Here is a 24847-nt window from a genome sequence, read left to right on the forward strand (position 1 = left end):
AATAGCACCTATCTTTCTCCTGAGGGGAAGCCCTCTCTAGTGGAACTTGTACCGTCTTTTATTCTCTACATGCATATCTCAGTCTAGGAACGGGTAGGAGGGGGTTTCTTTCTTTCTTTGCACCATGGTGCCTGTACTAGTAAAACCTTCCTGTTAAAATTTCTGTTGAATCTCGTGTAGTTGGAATATTTATCTCTTGCTCGTTGAAGACAGTGTGTTTTTTTCCATTCACGGTTATGCCACCATTCCAGGTGAATTCAGTGTTTATGTAAACAGAGTACCCAGGACTCTGGCTTCACAGTTTTCTCATCTCTAGTGGTTTTTATCTTCATTTACTTCCATGAAGCTACTCGGACCTCACCAAAAATCAGCTTTACCTTTGAGATTAATGAACACTAGAAGCCCAGCGCACGAAATTGTATGGGTAGTATCCCTAGGGCCTAGTCTCCTGCAATCAGGGCCATCTTCTGCCCTTTCGCCAGTCCCCAGGCCAAATGCTGCCTCTGCTGCCGGGCTGTCAGGCCATTGGGATCACCAACTCATCCCCGGCTGCTCGGGGGCTCAGGCCTGTGGGAAAGCAGGCGCCGGACGAATTCACCTCCATGTGTGTGCACCAGCTGGCCGCTGATGGAATGTGCTGCCAGCTTGGGGCCGCTCACGCCGTCGCTGCTGCTGGGGCTTGAGGTGCTGACAGAAGCTGCGGGGCGCACCCGTGACCTACCCGCCCTGGCGTGAGCGGTCCGAGTGGGCAGTGCATTCCAGCAATGGCCAGGCCGGCGCCCGCGCATGGAGGTGAATTCGCAGGCACCTGCTTTCTCGCAGGCCTGAGCCCCTGAGCAGCCGCGGATGAGCTGGTGGTCCCAATGGCCTGACAGCCAGCCCGGTCCTCCTGCCACCCACCCCGATTCCTCCGTTCACCATCGCTGATCCATTGGAACCTGTGGGCCAGGGGCAGGGACCAAGAGGTCAGCCATTCAGCCAGCTCGCTAGTCCCCAGTCCCCAGTCCCGCCCCGCCCCACTCGTGGGCGGGGGGAGTGGGGAGGGACTGAGAGGTGCTCAATGTACCTCATGGTGACCGGTTGCTTGGTTGTCACAGACACTGGCTTTTTATATATATAGATTCTGCTCCTGACACTATTCTTTTTTCTAAACCTATTCATTGATGCTTTTGAGATATGTAGTTGTTTGACACCTCTGTCCACCAAATGCTTCCTGTGTAAATAGGCAAGAATTCCTTGTCCATCACTTCTTACCTCTTGCCAGACTTCTCTAGGCACTGGCTGACTCCTGAGAGTTTCCTTACCTTACTGAATTTCTATCATATGCATCTGGCAAAACCTAGATTTTGGATCAGTTTGTCTCTCTGGCCTACATAGGAGGTGCTTGTTGAGCACTAATGGAGAGAAATCAAACAAGTACCCAGATTAGTGGTGCTTCAAACTCATGGTCTTCAGTTCTTGCATGAGCTGAAAGAATGTATACAATGCTATATATCCATTATTTCTTTTGGGGCTATTTTAAACATTCTTTTCTTTCTTTAAACTTAAGAAACAAAGTATTCTCCACAGATGGTATTTCTACTTCATGAGAAAATAGAAGCCATCAAAAAGAGATCCCTTAAATTTCCTGTTACTTGACTCACCAGTTTATTATCTCCTCTGTACCATTTGTTCTTCCTTTTCCTTCTGTTTCAGTGGATGAGATCCCATATTTTTGTCTCAGGCTGATTCTCCCACTGTGCTTTGTCTGTTTGTCTTTAATCTTTCCCTTAATTCTGATTCTTTTTCATCTTGCTAAACTTGTTCAAATGCCTCATCTAAAACAAAAACCAATAACCAAATTACCCCCAGAAAGAAATATCAATTCTTTCTAGCTTCTGCCCACTTCCCTTATCAGCAAAAATGTAACAAGAATCATATGTTGTATATAACAGACACTTACCTGGTACCTTCTTCAGGTTGCAATCTGGTTGGCTACATTTCAGATACTCAACAGATAGGCTATTTCTGTTTTGTTCAATATGGTACCCCTTAGTCACATGCGACTATTGAGCAATTGAATTAGCCATGTGTAGTTAACAGCTATCATATTGGGCAGAGGTATATTTCTATACATTCTGAGACAGCTCTCTTTTTAAAAAAAATTACTGAATACAATTACTCTCAACTGGTAACAGTCAAACTTAAAAACTTGAAAAAGTAGACAAGTACTGTAAAAACAGAGAGGAAAAAAATAAAACATATATCCAATATCAAAGGTTGGTGAGAAGGGAGGCAGTGGATAGGTTTTAAAGCTCAAGAAAATTCAGAATTTATACATTTGTATATATAATATTACCAGTTTTAAATGATTTTCCTTGTTAAATTTACATCCATACATTGTCACTAAATAAAAAAAACATGCTAAATTTATAAAATAATAAAAGTAGCATTGTGAAATTCTATAGCATAGTGAACATGTGACCAACTGGGAATGGCAGATTCTTCCGTAGTATTTAATTTCCTGTACTCCAAAAAAAAGGAAAGACTCGACAAACTACAAGGTTACACAAACAAGGACTTATTCTTAATGGTTCTGGCATCTCTCTCTCCCACCAGTGAATTTCTCTTTCAGGTATGCAATCAGTCCTGACTTCATGTAAGAGATAACAGGTAAAACAGGTTCTAAAACGCGCAGGCTTTAAAATTATTTTGCCATAACCGATTATAAAAATTAAATTTCTTCAAAAAGTAAATGTTTTATGTGATTATGTACTTTAAGTAATTCTTGGCACTCTTACGACCTAGGATGTGATGTTAGTCCTGTGACTGCTATTATGCCACTATAAAACAGTAAGAGTAGGCTAAAACAAAATAATAAGAATAACCACCAAAAATACATCAAAATTTCTTAATGAATTAAGAGATTTAGAATTGACTAGAAGAATCAAGCTGTTTTCCTCAGATACTAAGCACAACAAGTTAAAAGTAATCATTCCTAGTACGGCCGGCGTGGCTCAGTGGTTGAGCATCAACCTATGATCCAGGAGGTCAACTGTTGGATTCCTTGTCAGCGCACATGCCTGGGTGGAAGGTTTGACCCCAGTGGGGGGTGTGCAGGAGGCAGCCAGTCTATGGTTCCCTCTCATCGTTGATGTTTTGATCTCTCCCTTTGCTTCTTCTCTGAAATCAATTAAAAAAAATAAAAACAAAGAAAAAACTATTTAATACCTAAAACTAAATCTTCAATTGATGAAGGACACTGGCATAGTTAAAAGACTTAAGCAAAGGCTAGGTTGAGGTCTTCAATATAACCATCATCGATGGTTGTGTTGACCATGAGCCTACGGTTAATGGTGGTTTTCAACTTTGCATATTCAGAAGTTTAACTTCTCATTCTTCTTGTTAATGAGCAAACAAAAATAAGTACCCTGAAACAACTACTTTAGTCACTTGTGTAGCGCACCTTCTAAGTAAAGAGATTAATTTATCAATCAGAAGGTGTCTCAAGAATAAAGGTTTAAAACAAAGGCATTAGAAAAGTCATGGTTTAGTGAGAAAAGTGTGTGATTTGGAGTTAGAAAGACTTGAAATGGAATATGAACTCTACCACCACTACCAACTTACATAACTTCTTAACCTCAATAGGATCAGTAAACAGAAAATATTACATTGCAGGATTGTTACAAAAAAAGGCATGCTAGATTTATAAACGTTTGCTTATAGAAATCTCTTTTAAAATAATATTGCCTGTCATTTTGGTTACAGTTATGCAAGAAAGGAAGGTCAGTTGTATTATCTGGTGGCATAGGAGAAAAAAGCATTTATAAAATGAGATGCTACTGTTTGGCCACTGTAGAAACCGTAAGATCATTTTGCATACTTTTGGATTATACTTCTTTCTTAAATATGAACTATTTAGTATGTTTGCAGTACGTTACTTGAGATCATTGTGCTTAGCTTTAACTATACTCTCGGTAGTTTTTCAAGGAAATGGGGTAGTAAAATATGAGACCTCGATTATATGTCCCTTGGTTTGCACCACCGACTTTATTTGAATTACTTTATCCTTTTTTCCTGGAGAAAATTTGCTTTCTCTGTGTATCTGTATTTTTCAGTCAAGTCTGATAAGGTTAATTCTTATTTGTCAGCATTTGGATTGTTTCTACTGTACTTCTCACATGCTGTTTATAGATATTTTCTTGTTATATTAGCTGGCTGCAGTGTTACAGCATTACTTTCTGCTGGAAATAGGTTTGCTCACTAAGCTCCTTGGAGCCAGGAACATTAGCTCATTCATTTATGCTGGAGACATATTTGTTGGCCTGATGTCCCAGAGCTATCAGATTAACGGTAGAGTTCTTTTTACCTGTTTCAATATCCCCTTGCTATGATTGGAAAGTGAACTTATTTTGTAATTGTACCTTAAGTCCTTTGTGTTCCAAGTACTTTGTGTACATTGTCATTTAGTAAATATTTATTTAGCAACTACCGCATGCCAGGCCCTGGTTCCAGCCCTGGATTAGGCCCTGGGAATGTATCAGTGAACAAAAATTCCCTGCCATCAGTTTACATTTTAATGGGGAGCTGGAGAATAATAAAAAATTAAGTTAATTGTATGTAACATGATGATTTATGGTAAGGAGAAAAAAAGTAAAAAAGAAAGATACGAATCTAAACTTTAGAGTTCTCAACCTTCCTAATGCCGCGACCCTTTAATACAGTTCCTCATGTTGTGGTGACCCCCAACCATAAAATTATTTTCGTTGCTACTTCATAACTGTAATTTTGCTGCTGTTATGAATCGTAATGTAAATATCTGATATGCAGGATGTATTTTCAGGGCTTGCGACCCACAGGTTGAGAACCGCTGCAAAGGGTTCACAGTTAAGATATTAAGGTATTCCTGAAAAGGTGACTTAAGTAAAGACCTGATGGAAGTAGGAGAGCTAGCTATACAGATACATAGATGTGAGCACTTCAGACAGAAGGAAATAGCAAATCCAAAGGCCCTAAGTCAGGAACATACCTTGGTATGATTTAAAAACAAACAAAACCCAACTTTTTATTGGAAAGAATTTCAAATTTACAGAAAAGTTTTTAAAAAAATTCTGTATACACTTTGCTTAAAGACCTCATTCAAGTTTTGTTAATTGCCCAAATAGCAACATTCTTTAGGTCAAAAATATCTAATCCAGGATCACTCATTGCATCCAGCTCTCATGTTTCTTTAATATCCTTGGGTTTTTCGTGCTGTTCACAATTTTGAAGATTACAAGCTACTCATTTTGTAGAATATCCCTCAGTTTGGGTTTGTTTAATGTTGCTTGATGATTAGACCCAAAATAATGTGGTTTTGGCTACAATTTCACAGAAGTGATTTGTTCTTAATGAATCCTATTTGGTGGCATACAATTTACTTCATTAGGTAGTGTTAACTTTGATTACTTAATTAAAAGTGATGTCTACCAAGTTTCTATTATTCCTCCTATTCCTTTGTAACTAATAAGTATTTTTGTGGGGGGTTTCTTTGAGACTATGTAAAATTGTGTTTCTATTCATATATTTACCCACTAGTTTAAGTATCCATTGATGTTTTTCAACTAAATTAATTTTTACCAAGATGGTTGACAAATAGTGATATTTTGACTCAAGTATTCCTTCTACATATATTGGCATTTTATTGTAAGAAAGAGAATTAATTAACAAATCCATTTACATCAGGAATTCTTGTTTTATTCAATGGGTTATATTCCATTACTATCATTATTTATTTTAATACTCAAATTGTCCCAAATTTGCCACTGGGAGCCCTTTCAAGCTGGCTTGTATGTCCTTTTGACATGTTGCCATCAACCTTTGTGTACTTCTTTACTTTTTAAGAAAACTTTTATCTTGGAATAATTATAAGTTCATAGGAAGTTGCAAAAATAATACAGAATAGTTCTGTGTATCCTTCCCCCAATTTCTCCCAATGCTTATATCTTACATATAGTACATAACCAAAATCAGGATATTGGCATTGATACACTGTATATGTTTAGTTCTATGTCATTTTATCCCCCATGCACCTCCTTAACTTTGGGCACAAGATGCTATAGATTTTCCTGTTCAGTTCTGGAATTGGCCATTTCTCCAAGGAGCCCTAATTTCTTTTAGTGGAGAGTGGTATTTCAAAATTGCAATCTGGGTACTAGGTGGGTTCAGTGCTCTTGGAGCTGTACTTAAGACCCACACAGGCACCTACATCTAAATATCCATATCTTCATATATTGAAAACCGTACATTTAGACTGCTACCTCCAATTTCAGGCCAACACATGTGTTCATTCTATGCACCCACCCATATTTGTACTTCTCCCATTAGTAAGAGCTGGCACCTGGTTATCATATAGTTACTGATTTGCTCAGTTCCTCCATATATAGCCAGCTCCCCACCCCATAGGACTGTGATGCTGCTCAGATGTCCCTTCTTGTGAAGGCTGCAACTGAGTTACCTTCCTACTCCATTCCCACTTACTCCTCGTGTAGGGCCCCTGTTGAGATTTTAAAACATTTGGAAGGCCAGTGTAGCTGGAGCAAAATGAATGAGAAAGAAAGTAATAGGGGTTGAGGTTTGACAGTTAATTAAGGGGATAAGGGCTGATCATAAAGAGCCTCATAGGTTATAGCTGGGGATTTCTGCTTTACTCTCAATGATGTAAAAGCCATTGGAGGTTTTGAACAGAGGAGTGATGGGATCATCTCTGTTGCATTGAAAATAATCTGAAGGGGAAGGGAAGCGCAAAGCTGCAAGTAGGGAGACATGATAGTAGGCTTTTGCAGTAATTGAAGTAAAATGATGAAGTCTTAAACTAGGGTGGTGGTAGCGAGGGTAGTGAAAACTGGTGGAATTCTGAATTTATTTTGAAGATAATGCTGGCAGGATATGTAGGTGCTTGGATTTAGGTTCTTGAGGGAGAGAAAAAGTCAAGGTTGATACCAAAGATGTTGGCCTGAGTATTTGGAAGGGTGAAATTGCTATTAACAGAGATGTGGAAGACTGAAGGGTGAAGTGGTTGCCGTGGAAATGGATAGGGCACGGTTTTGGACATCAGCATTTGAAATATTTATTAGACATTGAGATAAGCTGGATGGCACATAGGCAAGAGGAGATAGGGTCTAGAATTTAGGATTTTAGGTATCTGGGATAGAGATAATGAATTTGGAAGCCATCAGCACTTAGAGGCAAGATAAGATTTCTTATGGAATGAGTGGATTTGAAAGAGAAGAGACCCAAGGACTGAGGAGAAAACCAGCAAAGAAGACTGAAAAAGGGCAAACCATGTGAATGCATTGTCATCAAAGTCAACTGAAGAAAAATTTTCAAGAAGTAGATAGTGAAGGATTGATTGTTCAAAGATGTTTATAGGTCAAGTAAAATGTGGACCGAGAAATAATAATTGGTTTCGCAATGTGGAGGTCATTGGTAGACTTGAGAAGAACAGTTTAGATAGTTTGGTTATGGATGTGGTGGTGGGAAAGGGGGAAAACTGATTGGAGTTAGTTCCAATGAGATAGGAGGAGAAAAGCTAAAAACAGTATAAATAATCTCTTTCAAGGAATTTCCCTATCATAGGTTCTTGCAGTGGTTCTCAACCTTCCTAATGCCACGACCCTTTAATACAGTTCCACATGTTGTGGTGACCCCCAACCATAAAATTATTTTCATTGCTACTTCATAACTGTAATTTTGCTACTGTTATGAATTGTAATGTAAATATCTGATATGCAGGATGTATTTTCATTGTTCGCGACCCACAGGTTGAGAACCGCTGCAAGGGAAAGGGAGAAATGATATGATAGCTGTATGGGAAGTGGAATCAAAGGGATTTTATTTTTTTAAGGGTAAGAGAAATAACATGCCAGTGGCAGTAATCATGTAGAGAGAGAATAAGAGATGAGGGGATGATGGGATGGCTATGGTAGGGGACAGAAGAATTGCTGTAGTGTTGTCTTCTAGTAGGCAAGAGGGGAGGAGAGATTGTGCACAGGTGGAGAGATGGTTGTGGCTAGCACTATAATATAGGAGGAAAGAAAGTAAAATATATGGATACAGATGTAGGAATATAGACAGATTTGGTATGAGAACTTGTACAAGTTCTTAATGAGATAAGAAGTCAGGACTATAGCTGAGAATGAAATTAGGAGAGGAGATTTTTGAGGTTTGATGAAAAAAATTTGAGTAGAATGGGAGAGAAAATGGACCAGGGAAATAGTCTAGGATTGCCAGTCAGCTAAGGGTCACTTGAACATGGTTGTGTCCTTTTCTTAAGACAGATTTAGCTCTAGGAAGTTCAAATACTAAGTAGAAAGATAATTGGATTTAACCAATGATGTGCTTTTTCAGAAGAGTATGATTAAATGAGAAGAACAAAAGAGTAAGTGCAGGACAGTGATTATTATGATTGACTGGAATTTAAGTATATAAAGAGTCAAACAGTCTGGCCACTGTGGCTCAGTGGTTGAGCATCGACCTGGGAACCAAGAGGTCACTGGTTCATTTCCTGGTCAGGACACATACCTGAGTTGTCAGGGTACACGCCCAGGTTGCGGGCTCCATCTCCAGTAGAGGGTGTGCAGGAGGCAGCCGATGGATGTTTCCCTCTCATCGATATTTCTCTCTTTCTATCCTTCTCCTTTCCTCTCTAAAATCAATAAAAACATATTTTTGAAAAAAAGTATAACATAGGAGGGGGTGGTAAAAGACAATGGAAAATGGTAAGGTTTGGATTGAAGGTTCCTGGTGAGTCAAGAGATTGTTGGAGTAGAAGTATTAGTGAGAGTGAGCTGTAAATATAAGAAGGTGATGATCAATGAGTAGAATGTTTAAAATTGACATTATGCAGGTTGCAGTTACTGGACCACAGGAGTGAGTGTCCTTAATATTAGATATTAAGATATCACTGTTCTCTGTCTCCTACAAATCATATGTTTCCCCCTCCTTTCTCCAGAGTTCTCAAGTAAATGTTGCTTCTGACCAAAACTTGAATCTTTATTGCGATCTTTATAGGAATTTAAAATAGGATATGTTTCAGTAGAGATAAGGAGAGCTGTAAATTCTATATGAAATTTTTTTAAAGTATGTATTTATTAAGGTGTGTTCTCTAATACCTTAGATTTTGTTCACTTAGATTTTACTATATTTTTTCAAGATTTTTAGGTTGTTTTGAATTTTTGCTCTTGTAAATAATGTTGCTCGAAATGCTTATGTGTTGTATGCAATCTCTCCCAGATTTTAATTTGCTGAAATAAAATTTCAAGCTACATAAAATTGAAGTAAGATTGAAAAGAGTTTTAAAAATTGATTACAATCTAAGTACATTTATAACAAAAGGAGGTAGCAACTAGTACTTTTCAGACTTACCTTTATTTAATTTGGCTTCATAAACAATACTTGATTAGTTGCCAGACTAGCACTGTGGTAAAGATATTGGGAATAAAAACATAAAAAGTAAAATAGTTTTCTTTATGGAACACATTAAATTAGTGAAGAAATGGTTTTTGGCTTAATCTGTTAGTATCAAAGATGTGCTGATAAATTTAGATGTTAAAGTTAAATTAAAAACCCTTTAAACTCTACATCTCTTTAATTAATCCTTAAATGCAAAGTTTGTATTTAGGTAATATTGAAAATAATGGAAATAATAATAACCAACATTTATTGAGTGATTGATCTTATTTGAGAGACTTTTTGTAGAAAAAACTGAAATTTAACTTCACAACTTGTGGAAAATGGTTTTCTACAATTAGGTTCTGGTGGGTGGAAATCATATGGGCAGACTTCTAGTTATAAAATGAAAGAGAAGGTTCTATTGGTTTAATGATCTGAACAATTGACTGGAAACTGGTTTGGAGGACTGTGTTTTGTAATGTTGTAGAAATGTAACCAAGTTGTTTTACCTTCTGTAAACAAAGCACTAGTAAACAAAACTTTGTTCATCTGTTTATTTTACTTTCAAAATTAATAAAAGGCTGGAACAGCTCTATGGTTAAAGTGGCTTCCTCCCTCCCCACACACAGAGATAATAAGCAAATGTTTTGTGTTGATGGTCAGCATCATCCTCAACATCCTTACTTACTAATAGACTTTGCAGTAAAAGCCATTTTTCTTTTTATTTTTTTTCTCCCTCCCTTTGGCTCAAAATTTTTCTTTTAAGTAATCCAGTCTTCTCTGGAGTGCCTCTTTCATGGAGCACAGTATAAACAGACCTTGCCACCAATGTCCTTAAAATATGGATGTTGAAACCACTTGGCTTAAGAAAATGATGCCAGTGAACTGTGTCATTATTGTAATATCAAAATACTGAGACCATGTAATTTTATTAATATTAATTCTTGTAATAATACCTTATGCCTTATCAATTTAAATTTTTTCTTCCTCTGGAGATTAATGGAGGCATAGAAGAATGCTTTTCACATGAAAGCACCTTTCTTTGATTTGAAAGTTTAATACAGAGTATAAATATGGATATATCTAAAAATATAAATGTTTTGGATTTCACATTTAAAATTTTTTAAAATATCAAAATTATACCACTCAAGATATATTGCTATTTGGTACTTAAAAATATCCTGGTATGATAAAATGCTGGAGTCTTTGAAAAGCAGTTCAGCTGTTATGGAGATGGGAATTGTGGGCATCGGGTGGGAGATAGCCTCAAAATGAATTAACAATCTTAACTTGACTGGAAGTTGGATATTTATTACTTTTAATGTATTTTTCTTTCAGTTAAGGAGAATCTAGATCGTTTAATGTGTCTAAATCATTTTAATTGCAATTGAAAATATTTATAGTTTATTGTTAGTACCTTTGACATTCTGTTTTTAAAGAATGTTTTTATAAAGTACTGACATTTTTTAAAGAATGAAAAATTTATGAAGTATAACTGAATGGTAAAATATACTATGTGCAGCCCTAGCCGGTTTGGCTCAGTGGATAGAGTGTCGGCCTGTGGACAGAAGGGTCCCAGGTTTGATTCCGGTCAAGAGCACATGCCTAGGTTGTGGCTTGATCCCCAGTAGGGAGCTTGCAGGAGGCAGCCGATCAGTGATTCTCTCTCATCATTGGTGTTTCTATCTCTCTCTTCCTCTCCCTTCCTCTCTGAAATCAATAAAAATAAATTTAAAAAATATATAGTATGTGCAATTCTTCTAGAACTAGTAACTTAAAGACCCGTTACCTTTCTAAGTTTTGCATGTGATTTTCCCTCAACCCAGACCCCTAAAAGGTCTCTTTATTGCTGTGTTGTTTTTTTCCCCTGCAATCCTCCAGCTTACTTCTTTACCCTTCCAAGTTCCCATTGGTGTTAGTCGGGTCATTGAGACTAGGGAGATGAATTAAGTATATTGGACCTTTTAAGATTTAGGTAGTATCCTGCTGGTCATTTCCTAATAGCATGACCTTGGGCAAGTCTAAGTCACTTAATCTAAGCCTTATTTTGTTATTTTTAAAATGAATATATTTTATCCTGCCCTCCTCAGAGTTACTTGAGGATGAGACAATATATATGATAGTGCTTTAGAAACATGGTTTCCTACACAAGCACATCCACTGAGTAATTTGTTTCTTAGTTTTTTTCACCCCCACCAAGTTATATGTACGTATATGCTTTTTCCTATTTTGATTATAAATTTAATGCGTTTTAAAAATATATTTGTATTGATTTCACAGAGGATGGGAGACGGGGAGAGAGATAGAAACATCAATGATGAGAGAGAATCATTGATTGGCTGCCTCCTGCATGCCCCACACTTTGGATTGAGCCCGCAACCTGGGCATGTGCCCTGATGGGGAACCAAACCGTTTCCTCCTGGTTCATAGGTCAACACTCAACCACTGAGCCACGCTGATCAGGCAATTTAATGCATTCTTATAGAAAGTCTGAAAAATATAGAAAACTTAAAGAAGAAAATAGAAATCTGAAAAATGCATCATCCTGTTTTCATATTTTTATGGGAAATTTAGTTTTGAGGCTGTTTCCTGAAGGTAAGGATAGTTGGTGTATTACTTATTTTTGAATTTTCTATTCTTTGCACTAGGCACAAAATTAATGATTGTTGAGTGAATGGCAACTTCCTTAGTCTGGGTATATTTCTTAAAGTCAAAAGCTTGGTGAAATTTTTCTGGGCATTTGAAGAGAGAAAAGAAGACATCTAACCCACAAAAATAATAGTGGGTGCATATTTTAAAATGACTGTTTCTTTTGGCTAAAAGAACAAAGGAAAACATATTAGGGTCAATCTTAATTGTCTGACCAAGTTAGGAAATCAGTTAAAGATGTTAGATACTGATCTACTTTGCAGTTTCATATCAAAATGGGTTGACATTTATTCAGCGAGAATAACATATGATAAAATGTAAAGACCTTTTTTTTTTAAAAAATGCTTGGAAATTGTAACAATTTTCTTTTTCCTTTTTACATTTTTTATTAAATAGGATGGCTTAAATTCCTTGGTCCTTGATTTGGATTTTCCTGCTTTGAGGAAAAACAAGAATATAGATAATTTCTTAAATAGATGTAAGTATGTTAAACTTCATATTTGATCCCATGACTATACTTTGATGAGAGATTTATGTTTGATTAACATTATTAAAGTCCATAAACTTATTAACTTATTAAACTTAAGTAATTTTCAGCTTGCCACTTTAATATACTTTTATTGATTTCAGGGAGGAAGGGAGAGAGAGAGAGAAAGAAACATCAATGATGAGAGAGAATCATTGATCGGCTGCCTCCTGCACACGCCACACTGAGAGTCGAGCCTGAAAGCTGGGCATGTGCCCTGACTGAGAATTGAACTGTGACCTCCTGGTTCGTAGGTCGATGCTCAACCACTGAACCACACCGGCTGGGCTAAATACTAATATTCTTTATTTTCAAAGCAAAACTGCAGAACCAATTGTAGCATATAATGTAGGTAAAGTTCAAGATTTTGTATAAATTATTAAGACTAGTGGTTTTCAGGACAGGTTATTTATGGCAGTTTCAAGAGAAGTTTTAAATTAATATTAACAACACTAAGACCTCTACATTATCCGGAAGACTTAATGAGCTTTATGTTTGCATAAATGTAGACATTTCAATCTAGTTAGTAAAAGATAATGTAATAATTATTGTCATATAAGTGGTAACTCTTAATATTTTGTTGGTATTGATGTTGATGTGAAGGTGTAAATGAAGTTGAATTCTAAGAATAAGAAATTTTTAAAATAACTAATACATATTTTATATCAACACAGTAAGCTCTTTCATTTGGAATTGTCAGAGACTGGACTGTTTTCCTAATTCCACAATCTTGTCTATAGTTACCATATCTATAATATGTGGTTACTAAAGAAGTAGGCTTCCAAAAATTCATTGCTAAGATTAGCCCTGCAAGTAATTTTATAGCAACTTTCTTTCATGACTTAGAATGCACTCAGGATCACTGGGGTCATTACTGTTTCAGCTGTCATCTAACTTGCCAAGCAACAGAGTCAGAAACAGAATAGCTTAACTGCTACTTTTGGTAGTAGTGTTTGTTTATATATGTTAATAAACCATAGTGTTTTGATTCTTTGACGTGAAGTTAATGTGTATCTTAGATTTTTAAATAGCAACCTTTAAAAACTGACAGATATAGCTGAAAACTAAGCCAAATTCCTTGGAATAAAAATTTGTTTACAAATATGCTGATTATTTTAAAATATTGTTTATAAATGTGATGATTAATATTATAAATATGGTGACCTTTTTATTGTAGATGAGAAAATTGTGAAAAAAATCAGAGGTTTGCAGATGAAGGCAGAAGACTACGAGGTTGTAAAAGTTATTGGAAGAGGTGCTTTTGGCGAAGTCCAGTTGGTAAGAAAATATTAGTATTGTTCTTCTTATTATTTTGACGACATAGTTTGTGAAGCATTATCAGTAGCCCTGGAGTAGATCTAACTTCTTTGCCCAGCCAGGCCAGAGTTAGCTTTCTGAGGTTGGTCAAGTCATTCCATCTCTGAGAGCCTCGGTGTGTTCATCTATAAAAGGAGGCAGTCCTATATAATAAAAGCCTAATAAGCAAATTGTTCGACCAGGAGTTTGGCCACTTGCTATGATGTGCGCTGACCACCAGGGGCGAAAGAGACCATGGCTGTCATTAGCGACGTGGCACTGACAATGGGCGGCAGTGGAGGCACTGCCAGCCCTGATGAGCCCTGATGAGAGCAGGACCATGGCGGGATGGTGGAGTAGATGAGCAAGTGGTGCCAGGCCAAGGTGGGTGCGAGTGGGGGCCTGATCGCCCTGCCCATTGCCCCACAAATGGCAACCAGCGGTGGGGGGCAAGGCCACCACCTGGCTCCCAGGTGCTGAGGGAGCTGGGCGGGGGGCCTGGCCCTGACCAATCGTCTTGTAGTCAGGATGGTGGAGCAGGTGAGGCGGCAGCACCAGGCCACGGCGGGGTGCCAGGCAGAGCTGCGAGACTGGGGGCACGAGCTAGGGCTGCGAGCCTGGAGGCATGAGCTGGCTCCCAATCCCCGCAGGCCCCCCGAAGGGCCCCATCCGTGCATGAATTCGTGCACCAGGCCTCTAGTTGTGCTGTAAACACCAGGTCTCTTACTAGCTCTGAAACAATGAGATTTAGAAGAAGGCTTCACACATGCTCTCCTAGTGAATATTCCACCAGAACTACTGTGTTTTATTTATATGTTCAGATTAATAGCATCTCTGCTTAATTAACTAAGGTTTATTCAGATATATCAGAAGCCCAGCAAAGACACTTTAATAACTGAAATTTATCTTTACAAGACATAGTGGTACCAACTAGAAATATTGTAAATGTTTGTAATGAATATTTCATTTATAGTATTAAATGAGAAACTATAATAATATTCCTGTTTCTATCACCTGTGTATGAAACTTCTCTGTGTCCTTACAGTTTAATTATGGACTCAAATTCTGTATTTTACTCAATAGTGTTTTATTCTTCTTGACTGAGCACTGAGAAAAGCTGTGATTACTATGTACCAGCCCAGGGTTTCTCTAGGAACAAGTCATGACAGACTAATGTTTGTCTTTTTCTTCCCTTTTATTACCTCTTTCTTTGATATATTTATTGAATTTATAGATCAGAGTAGTGTAATAGCTGTAATATGTATCTGTAATAGATTTGAAAAAGTCTGACATACATGAGGATGTTAAGGAGAAATGTTAATAAGCATATGGGTAGGCAGCTTTATATTAATTTAATAGGTGTATTCTAATGAGCCTGATGAAGACATAAATGGTACTTTGGACAGAGATACCCAGGGACAGGCTCTAGGGTTCTCTACTCTCTTATTAAATATTTTATTAATAAATTTTGTGGAGGCAGTGGTGGAATGTTGAATAATTTTGCAAATGAGCTAAACCTGAAATAATTTTAGATGATGAGCCCAAATCCAGAAGTCATCAGTTGGGAAGATAATTATCTAGATCAGGGGTGGGCAAACTTTTTGACTCGAGGGCCACAATGGGTTCTTAAACTGGACCGGAGGGCTGGAACAAAAGCATGGATAGAGTGTTTGTGTGAACTAATATAAATTCAAAGTAAACATCATTACATAAAAGGGTACGGTCTTTTTTTTTCAATAGTTTTATTCATTTCAAATGGGCCGGATCTGGCCTGCGGGCCGTAGTTTGCCCACGGCTGGTCTCGATAGAAGTGAAATTTAACCAGAGTAATGACCTATAGTGGGATTTGAAGAACTCAGGAATAGATTGCTTAATAGTAATTATGGATGAAAGAACAATTTTCCTTGAATGTTCAGACACAGTCACATTCTGAGGTACTGTAGGTTAGGCCTTCAAAATATGACTTGGGGGGGGGGGGGATACATAACTCATCCCATAAAAGCTATAGGTACTAGAGGCCCGGTGCATGAAATTCGTGCATGGGTAGGGTCCGTAGTCCTGGCTGGTGATCAGGGCCAATTGGGGCCTTCCTTCATTCCACGCTGCCTCCTGGTGGTCAGTGCACATCATAGCGAGCAATCAAACTCTCAGTCTCCCTGTGGAACTCCCGAGGGGACACTTTGCATATTAGCCTTTTATATATATAGATGCTGGGATGACCTTCAGTGACATCAACCCTTTTGACCACAGTATAAATGCTTCCTTGTTTGTTTTTTAGTTTTTTTTTTTTTTACTAATTTATCTTGGATATAACCCTCTTTACTTTGAAAAAGAAGGTTAGAAATTCTAGCCTTGCGAAGGTTTTCTTAAGTTAAATATGGCTTTCATCTCTATTAATATATTTACTCTTCAAATATTCCTTTGGTTAATCCATTAACATGTTTATTGAATGTCAGGTACCATTTTAAGTGCTGGCAGTACATTATATAGGTCAGTGATGGCAAACCTTTTGAGCTCGGCGTTTCAGCATTTTGAAAAACCCTAACTTAACTCTGGTGCCGTGTCACATATAGAAATTTTTTGATATTTGCTACCATAGTAAAACAAAGATGTATATTTTTGATATTTATTTTATATATTTAAATGCCATTTGACGAAGAAAAATCAACCAAAAAAATGAGTTCACGTGTCACCTCTGACACCCGTGTCATAGGTTCGCCATCACTGATATGGTGCTCACACAAGGCACCTGCATTCAAAGAGCTTTTATTTTGACCTGGTCAGTATAATAGTTTCAAAATGAAACTGTGGTCTAAGTTCTAAAAATAGTTCTAAATTAACCTTTTGAAAACATAATGCATAAATATTAGGAACTAGAGGCCCGATGCATGAAATTCGTGCGAGGGGCTGAACCCTTGCAGTCCTGACTGCCTTGGCCAGCCCTCACAGCCCTTGCAGCCTTGGCCAGCCCTTGCAGCCTCAGCTTCATCTGGAATGTCGTCCGGCTGTTCGGTCTAATTAGCATATTAGCTCTTTATTATATAGGATTACTTATATGATTGTTTATTTGGAGGAGGTATAAGAAAGTTTTCATGGTTAGCAGTAGAAATATTTTTAGCAATTTTTATTTTTGAAGTCTTCTTATTTTTGGCATTTGGGAACCTTATATTTAGCTAGGTTTGTGATATTGCCTACTCCACTTGTTCTTAAGAAAAGTGTTAGGTGACATTAAATTTTTCCCTGATGGTTGTTTTATTTAAAACTACACAAATTAGTATATGAATGCATTCTTACTCTCAGCATTCTAAATTATTTAGGATTAGGTAGAATGCATTGATAATTGGAAACATTTGGGGATGTTGGAAAATTTGTGTCAAATTATTTTCAGTGGATATTTATATTTTATCCTAATTACTTTTATTTGAGGAAAGTTGAAACCTTTTCCTATTATTTAGAATGATTTAAAAAGCTTTTGTCTAAAAATGTTTCAGGAGATCTAGGTCACTTTAGGATTTTCCATGCATGTCTCTAGTTACATGTACGAATGTTTTATCTACTTAAAAAAAATTTTTTTTAAAGAAATACATATTAGCCTTAGCCGCTTTGGCTCAGTGAATAGAGTGTCGGCCTGTGGACTGAAAGGTCCCAGGTTTGATTCTGGTCAAGGGCACATGCCCGGGTTGCAGCTCGATCCCCAGGTGTGCAGGAGACAGCCAATCAATGATTCTCTCTCATCATTGATGTTTCTGTCTGTCTCCCTCTCCCTACCTCTCTGAAATCAATAAAAATATATTTTAAAAAAAGAAGTACTTATTAGCTGTAGAAAATACAAATCACCCAGAATTCCATCAGCTGAGATGAAACCACTGTTAAACTCTTTTTTTAGGGAGAGAAAGAAACATCAGTGATGAGAGAATCATGGATTGGCTGCCTCCTGCATGCCCCCCATGGGGATTGAGCCTGCAACCTGGGCATGTGCCCTTGACCGGATCGAACCTGGGACCCTTCAGTCCGCAGGCGGATGCTCTGTCCACTGAGCCAAACCAGCTAGGACAGTGGCCGGCAAACCGTGCCTCGCGAGCCACATGCGGCTCTTTGGCCCCTTGAGTGTGACTCTTCCACAAAATACCACGTGCGGGCGCGCCCGTACAGTGCAATTGAAACTTTGTGGCCCATGCGCAGAAGTCGGTTTTCGGAAAGGAGACAGACGAAACAAGTATACAAGATGAGTGTGGATGGGAGAGTTGGAAGGGGTCGACTTCAGCGAATGTACCTCAATCAGATGGAGGACGTTTTTAGCAAAGGCCAGCTTAGGAGTACCCTAATTAAGTTAGTAACAATGTACCTACCTATATAGTTTAAGTTTAAAAAACTTGGCTCTCAAAAGAAATTTCAATCGTTGTACTGTTGATATTTGGCTCTGTTGACTAATGAGTTTGCTGACCACTGAGCTAGGACTATTGTTAACTCTTTTGGCCCTTGCCCTAGCCGGTTTGGCTCAGTGGATAGAGCGTTGGCCCGTGAACTGACCAGTCACTATGATGTGCACTGACCACCAGGGGGCAGTCGCTCCGACTGGTAGGTTAGCTTGCTGCTGGGGTCCGTCCTATCAGGACTGGGTGAGATGGGCTGGACATGCCCTGGAGCCCTCCTGTAGTACCTCCCTGGCCAGCCAACCTCCCATGGTCCCTCCCTGGCTGGCCAGCTGTGATCGCCAGCCTGGCCGAGGGACCCCACCTGTGCACGAATAGTTACAAAATTATCTACTTCGAATGTTGATTTATGTTACCTTTGTAAAATCTGGAGCAATTACACAGATATCAACTGCATCATTATCAACTATGAGTTACTATAAGTGAACGACTCATAATATTCTCCAAAACCACTATTATATTGCAATGTCATTATGGCATAAATAAAGGACTTTCAGCAATAGCCTGTGTGCCCTGGTATATATATACCCCAAATATTCTATATAATAAAGAGGTAATATGCAAATCGGCCCTCACACTGTCACAAGATGGTGGCGTGCACAGCGGGGACGGGGCTGGCGGCTGCTCCACGTGGCTTCCGTTGGGGTTCCTGCAGCCTCATGGGGCCGTGGGGGTCCCAGCGGCCGCTTTGCACGGCTTCTGCTGGGGTTTCTGCGGCCCTGCGTGCATGCTGTGGGGGCGGGGCCCGGTGGCCACTCCACGCCTCCTGGAGGCGGAGCATCGGGCGGCACTCCAGGACTTGGGGCCATCCCTTGGCGCGCCAGCCAAACAGGGCAGGACTCTGGGACTCGGGGCGGTCCCATGGCGGGGGTTGAGGGGTTGGAGGGAGGGGTCCCAGGTCTCGTGTGATTTCACGCGACAGGTCACTAGTCCTATATAATAGAAGGCTAATATGCAAATCAACTGAACAGTGGAACAACCGATCGCTGTGACATGCACTGACCACCAGGGGGCAGATGCTTAACGCAGGAGCTGCCCCCTGGTGATCAGTGCGCTACCACAAGGGGAGCGCTGCTCAGCCAGAAGCCAGGCTCACAGCAGCAGCGGTGACGGGAGCCTCTCCCGCCTCCGCAGCTGCGCCAATGATGTCTGACTGCCAGCTTAGGCCCGCTTCCTAAGGGCTCCCGGACTGGGAGAGGGCGCAGGCTAGGCTGAGGGACTCCCCCCTCCACCCCTCCTTCGAGTGCACGACTTTTGGGCACCAGGCCTCTAATTCACCTATAAAAGATTAAACATACCAATAGCTAACTATTTTTTAAATTAAATATTGTTGAAAGTATTACATATGTTCCCCTTTTCCCCCCATTGACTCCTTCTAGCCCACCCACACCCCCTGCCCCAGGCCTTCACCACCTTATTTCTGTGTCCATGGGTTATGCATATACCAGTATGCCTACAATTCTTTGGTTAATCTCTTCCTACCCATCCACCCTCTCCCGCCTTCCCTCTGAGATTCTGTCGTCTATTGTATGCTTCTGTCTGGATCTATTTTGTTCCTCAGTTTATTTTGTTCATTAGATTCCACATATCAGTGAAATCATGTGATACTTGTCTTTCTCTGACTGGCTTATTTTGCTTAGCGTAATGCTCTCCAGGCCCCTCCATGTTGTGTTAAAGGGTAAGGGACCCTTCTTTTTTATGGCTGTGTAATAGTCCATGGAATAAATGTACCACAGCTTTTTTACCCACTCATCTACTGATGGGCACTTGGGCTGTTTCCAGATCTTAGTTATTGTAAATTGTGCTGCTGTGAACAGAGAGGCGCATACATTCCTTCTGATTGGTGTTTCGGGTTTCTTAGGATATCTTTCTAGAAATGGGATCACTGGGTCAAATGGCAGTTCCATATTTAATTTTTTGAGGAAACTCCATACTGTTTTTCATAATGGCTGAACCAGTCTGCATTCCTACCAGCAGTGTACTGGAGTTCCTTTTTCTCTACATTCTTGCTAGTACTTGTCATTTGTTGATTTGTTGATGGTAACCATGTGGGTGTGAGGTGATACTTCATTATCATTTTAATTTGCATTTCTCTGATAATCAGTGACTTTGAGCATTTTTTCATATATCTCTTGGCCATCTGTATGTCCACTTTGAAGAAGTGTCTGTTTAGGTCCTTTGATCATTTTTTTTTAATGTGCCTCAGTCATGAAACAGCTCTGGCTACCGACACAGGCATCAAGCTAGGATGAACTAAGGACCGTACATCTGCTTTGCCCCTGATTGATATAAGAGCAACACCACCAATCAGGTGTCTCCTTGCCCATCGCCAGGGGGTCCTTTGCCCATTTTTAAATTGGATTGTTTGTCTTCCTTTTGTTAATTTGTATGAGTTCCTTACATATTTTTGATATTAACCCTTTATCAGATGTATCATTGCAAAATATGTTCTCCCATTCAGTGGGCTCCCTTTTCATTTTGTTGATGGTTTCTTTTGCTGTGTAGAAGCTTTTTGTTTTTAACTATTTTTTTTTACCAGCTGACAAATACCTTTTAATTTCTGTTCATAACTGTACCTTACAGCAGAATTCTTAAAACTCTTTTATGGTCTGAGTCAAGCATAAATTAATTGATTGACTCAATGTTATATGGAATGTTTTTTCTAATGAAGTTAGGAAACACTCAAAATTTAGTTTGTAGTGAAGGGTTGAAGAGTGGCATAAATGTGGAAGAGGGAGTACCTTAGCAACCTTTTTAACATCATTTTAAATATTTTTTAAAACAACGTATAACAGCAGTGCTAAAATGAGCATTTGCCTTGAGATAATTTGCTAATTCAACATAAATCAAACATCTAGTCTTATCTGCTGTGCAAGGTATTTCTAGTTTTAAGGCTAGGATCCTTTACCCCTTAATCTACCTACCCATGTTTTCATATTGCTTTCCCCATGCATTTATTTTCAGCACCCTATAAATGTTATAACACTAAATCGAAGGAATTGTTATTCCAGTTTAATAAGTTAATATAGAAGATGGATGTAATCTTTGACCCTCATCATAATTTATTTGGCTCTTTGCATATATGAGTAGATTCTTTTCATGTACAGTTACAGTATATCAAAGTAGTTCAATGATAAGTGATATAACCTATTGATGTAATAACCTTTATACTTATAATTTGATTAGGCAGTTTTCATTCTGCGGCTGTATTTTCTCTGTAGCCATATCAAAGTTTTGTTTACTTCTTATATCAAGTACTGAGGGGATATTAAAATTTCCAATTGAAATCATGGATTTGTCTTTTTTGTTTTTCTTTAATTCTGTCAATTTTTGCTTCATGAATTTTCAAGCTCATTTATTAGATGCATACATTTTTAGAATTTTTATGTCTTCCTGATGTGTTATACCAGTGATGGTGAACCTTTTGAGCTCGGTGTGTCAGCATTTTGAAAAACCCTAACTTAACTCTGGTGCTGTGTCACATATAGAAATTTTTTGCTACCATAGTAAAACAAAGACTTATATTTTTGATATTTATTTTATATATTTAAATGCCATTTAACAAAGAAAAATCAACCAAAAAAGTGAGTTCACGTGTCACCTCTGACACGCGTGTCATAGGTTCGCCATCACTGTGTTATACTCTTCTCTGAATTATCCTTTTATTCTCTTTGCTTTGAAGTCTACTTTGTGTGTTATTAATATTTCTCTGTCCACTTTATTTATTTATACACACACACACACACACACACACTAGAGGCCCAGTGCACGAAATTCTTGCACTTGGTGGTCCCTCAGCCTGGCCTATGCCACTCATAGTGCAGGGAACGGGCCTAAGCTGACAGTTGGACATCTTTAGCGCTGCCAAGGAGGCCGCTGTGGTTGCCAGCCGTGAGCATGGCTTCTGGCTGAGCTTCGCCCCCCCTGTGAGATCGCACTGACCACCAAGGGGGCAGCTCCAGCTTTGAGTGGGATCGGGGCCGAAATGGGCTCTCTGACATCCCCTGAGGGGTCTTGGATTGCAAGAGGGCGCAGAGGGACCCCACCAGTGCAGGATCACCAGGCCAGGGAGGGATGCAGGAGGTTGACCAGCCGGGGAGGGACCACTGGAGGGCTCCAGGGCTCAGTCCTGATTGGCCAGACCCCAGCAGCAAGGTAGCCTACTGGTCAGAGTGTCTGCCCCCTGGTGGTCAGTGCATGTCATAGCAACTGATCAACCGGTCGACTGTCTGCCCCCTGGTGGTCAGTGTATGTCATAGCAAGCAGTTGAGTGGCCTTAGCATATCATTAGTTTATTACGCTTTGATTGGTTGAACAGACGACTGGACACAGCATATTAAGCTTTTATTATATAGGATTTTTAGTGATTTCAGAGAGGCAGGGAGAGGGGGAGAGAGATGGAAACATCAATGATGAGAGAAAATCACCAATCAGCTGCCTCCTACACGCCCCCTACTGGGGATCAAGCCCACAACCCAGGCATGTGCCCTTTATCGGAATTGAACCTGGGACCCTTCAGTCCATAGCCCGACGCTCTATCCACTGAGTCAAACCAGCTAGGGCTCTGTCTACTTTCTTACCTTACTGTTTGCATGGTATTTCTTTTTTCATCTTTTCATTTTCAACCTCCTTGGTCTTATGTTTAAAATATATAAGGTTAGGTTTTGCTTTTTAATTAATTCTTATAATTTTTGCCTATGAATTGGAGTGTTTAGTCCATTTATATTGACACATATTTTAGATGGTTTAAAATGGCCTTGCAGGCCCCCGAATCTTTGTTTATTTTAATGTATTCGTCTTTCTCTTTGTTCTTCAGATTGATTTGTGTTCATTGGTTCCTTCCATTTCCATTCTCTGTTTAGCCCTTCCAATGAATTTTCCATTTTAGTTTTTTTTCAGTTATAGAATTTCCAGCTGGTTCTTTTTTTGTAGTTTCCATTTCTCTGTAGATATTTCCTTTTGTTCATTGAAGGCTATTTTTAAAATTTTTAAGTATTTGCTAGCTAAGTCCAACATCTATTGGGGTTTTCTATTAACTGCTTCTTTTTTTTTTTTTTTTTTTTTTTTTTTTTTGAGGATGAGTCTTTTCCTCTTTGCCTATCAAGTAATTTTTAAAATTATATACTGGTCCTTGTCAATATGTGATGGAGACCCTGGATTTTTTTGTTTTTCTTTGATGTTGATTTTTATTCTAACAAGCTGTCCAGTTGCTGATCACCCTTACCTTGTGCAGGCGTAGTTTTATACTTTATATGTAAATGTAGATGCGTGAAAGACCAAGTTGTTTTCCAAATTCTTTTCATTGGCAAGAGTGAACCTCTCAACTCTAATCCCCTTTTGTTCTTTTAGGGCATGGTATTATTAAGCTTTGTTAGGGAGTTCTAGAGTAGGCCTTGGTTTAGAATATAGTTCTTCCTCCTAATTTTACCTGGATGTCCAGAAAAGGTTTCTCCACTCTTTGTGACTGGAAATCAAACGTCTCTCCAATGCTGTCTAAATTGTAGTGTCTCTGTTCTGCTATCAACCCCGTAGCAGTTGCAATCTGTAAACCTTTGGTACTTTCTCTTTGGATAGTACCCTTAGCCAAGGACTCACATGGTATTTCTAGGGACCTCCCTCTGCATAACTCTTTACTTTCCTGTTTTTTTGCTAGCATAATCCTTGTGCCTCACCTGTCTTGAACTCTGATCTCTGCTTCCTCAACTCAGCAGGACCACTGTGCTTAGCTTAGGTGATCACTTGTATGCTGGTTGAGATAGTGTTTGGGTAATTATGGTGTTGACTTGGTGAATTTCTCTTCTCTCAGGAATTGTAGTCTTGTGCTGCCTATTTGATAAAGTCTGAAAGCAGTTAGTTCACATGTTTTGCCGTTTGGATGGTTGCTTACAGTGGGAAGGCTAGCCGGTACTAGTTACTCTACTCTGGCCAGAAGTGCATGGTTCTGAGTGATAACATATTTGTATTTATTGTTTCATGCTAAGACCTGTCTATCTCTTCTGTCAGTGATATGTTCAGGTCCATTCAACCAGGAACATTTCTTATGTGGGTTGAGGGTGTTCTCTTTACTAAAGAGGTACAGCACTGTATGATTTTCTAAAGTTTTATTGCATTTTATAAAATATCAGATCTGTAAAATATCATATCTTTGCTAGGGAGAACATGAGCATTCCTTTGGTTGACCTTTATTTTAATCAATATAATAAAAATATTGATTCTATATATGGATAGTACTTAATGAAAAATAACTAGAAATATTACCTGTTATTTTCTTATAACTGGAAATTATTTATAGTTTGGCCAATTATCAAATACAAAATTTTCCCCCAGACATTTATTTATTCACCAAATATTTAGTGAGTGTCTCTATTCTGTTATTAACCCTATAGCAGTCACTCTCTGGTAAATCTTTGGTACTTTCTGGAAATATTACCTGTTGATTATTTTCTTATAACTGGAAATTCATAGTTTGGCCAGCAATATAATATAATTTTTTTCACAGACATTACTTTTTTCATTAAATATTTAGTGAGTG

The 24847-nt window shown here is 38.8% G+C and overlaps 1 protein-coding gene and 1 pseudogene across 7 annotated transcripts in view; one reads left to right on the plus strand and one right to left on the minus strand.

Moving 5' to 3' along the window:
- Positions 1-24847, plus strand: part of ROCK2 (Rho associated coiled-coil containing protein kinase 2) — an 88878-nt gene that overhangs the window by 15317 nt on the left and 48714 nt on the right. For all 7 annotated transcript variants that reach the window (XR_004971937.1, XM_036335319.1, XM_036335317.1 and 4 more), the window contains exons 2-3: positions 12457-12538; positions 13764-13864. Coding sequence is in view for 6 of the 7 variants with exons in the window: in XM_036335319.1 (XP_036191212.1) it covers positions 12457-12538; positions 13764-13864 (183 nt within the window). In the remaining variant the exon portion in view is untranslated. The remainder of the gene's footprint in view (positions 1-12456; positions 12539-13763; positions 13865-24847) is intronic.
- LOC118669565 lies at positions 20509-20653 on the minus strand (annotated as a pseudogene).

Source organism: Myotis myotis, unplaced genomic scaffold (genome assembly GCF_014108235.1).
Source record: "Myotis myotis isolate mMyoMyo1 unplaced genomic scaffold, mMyoMyo1.p scaffold_m19_p_14, whole genome shotgun sequence".
Taxonomy (NCBI): Eukaryota; Metazoa; Chordata; class Mammalia; order Chiroptera; family Vespertilionidae; genus Myotis; species Myotis myotis.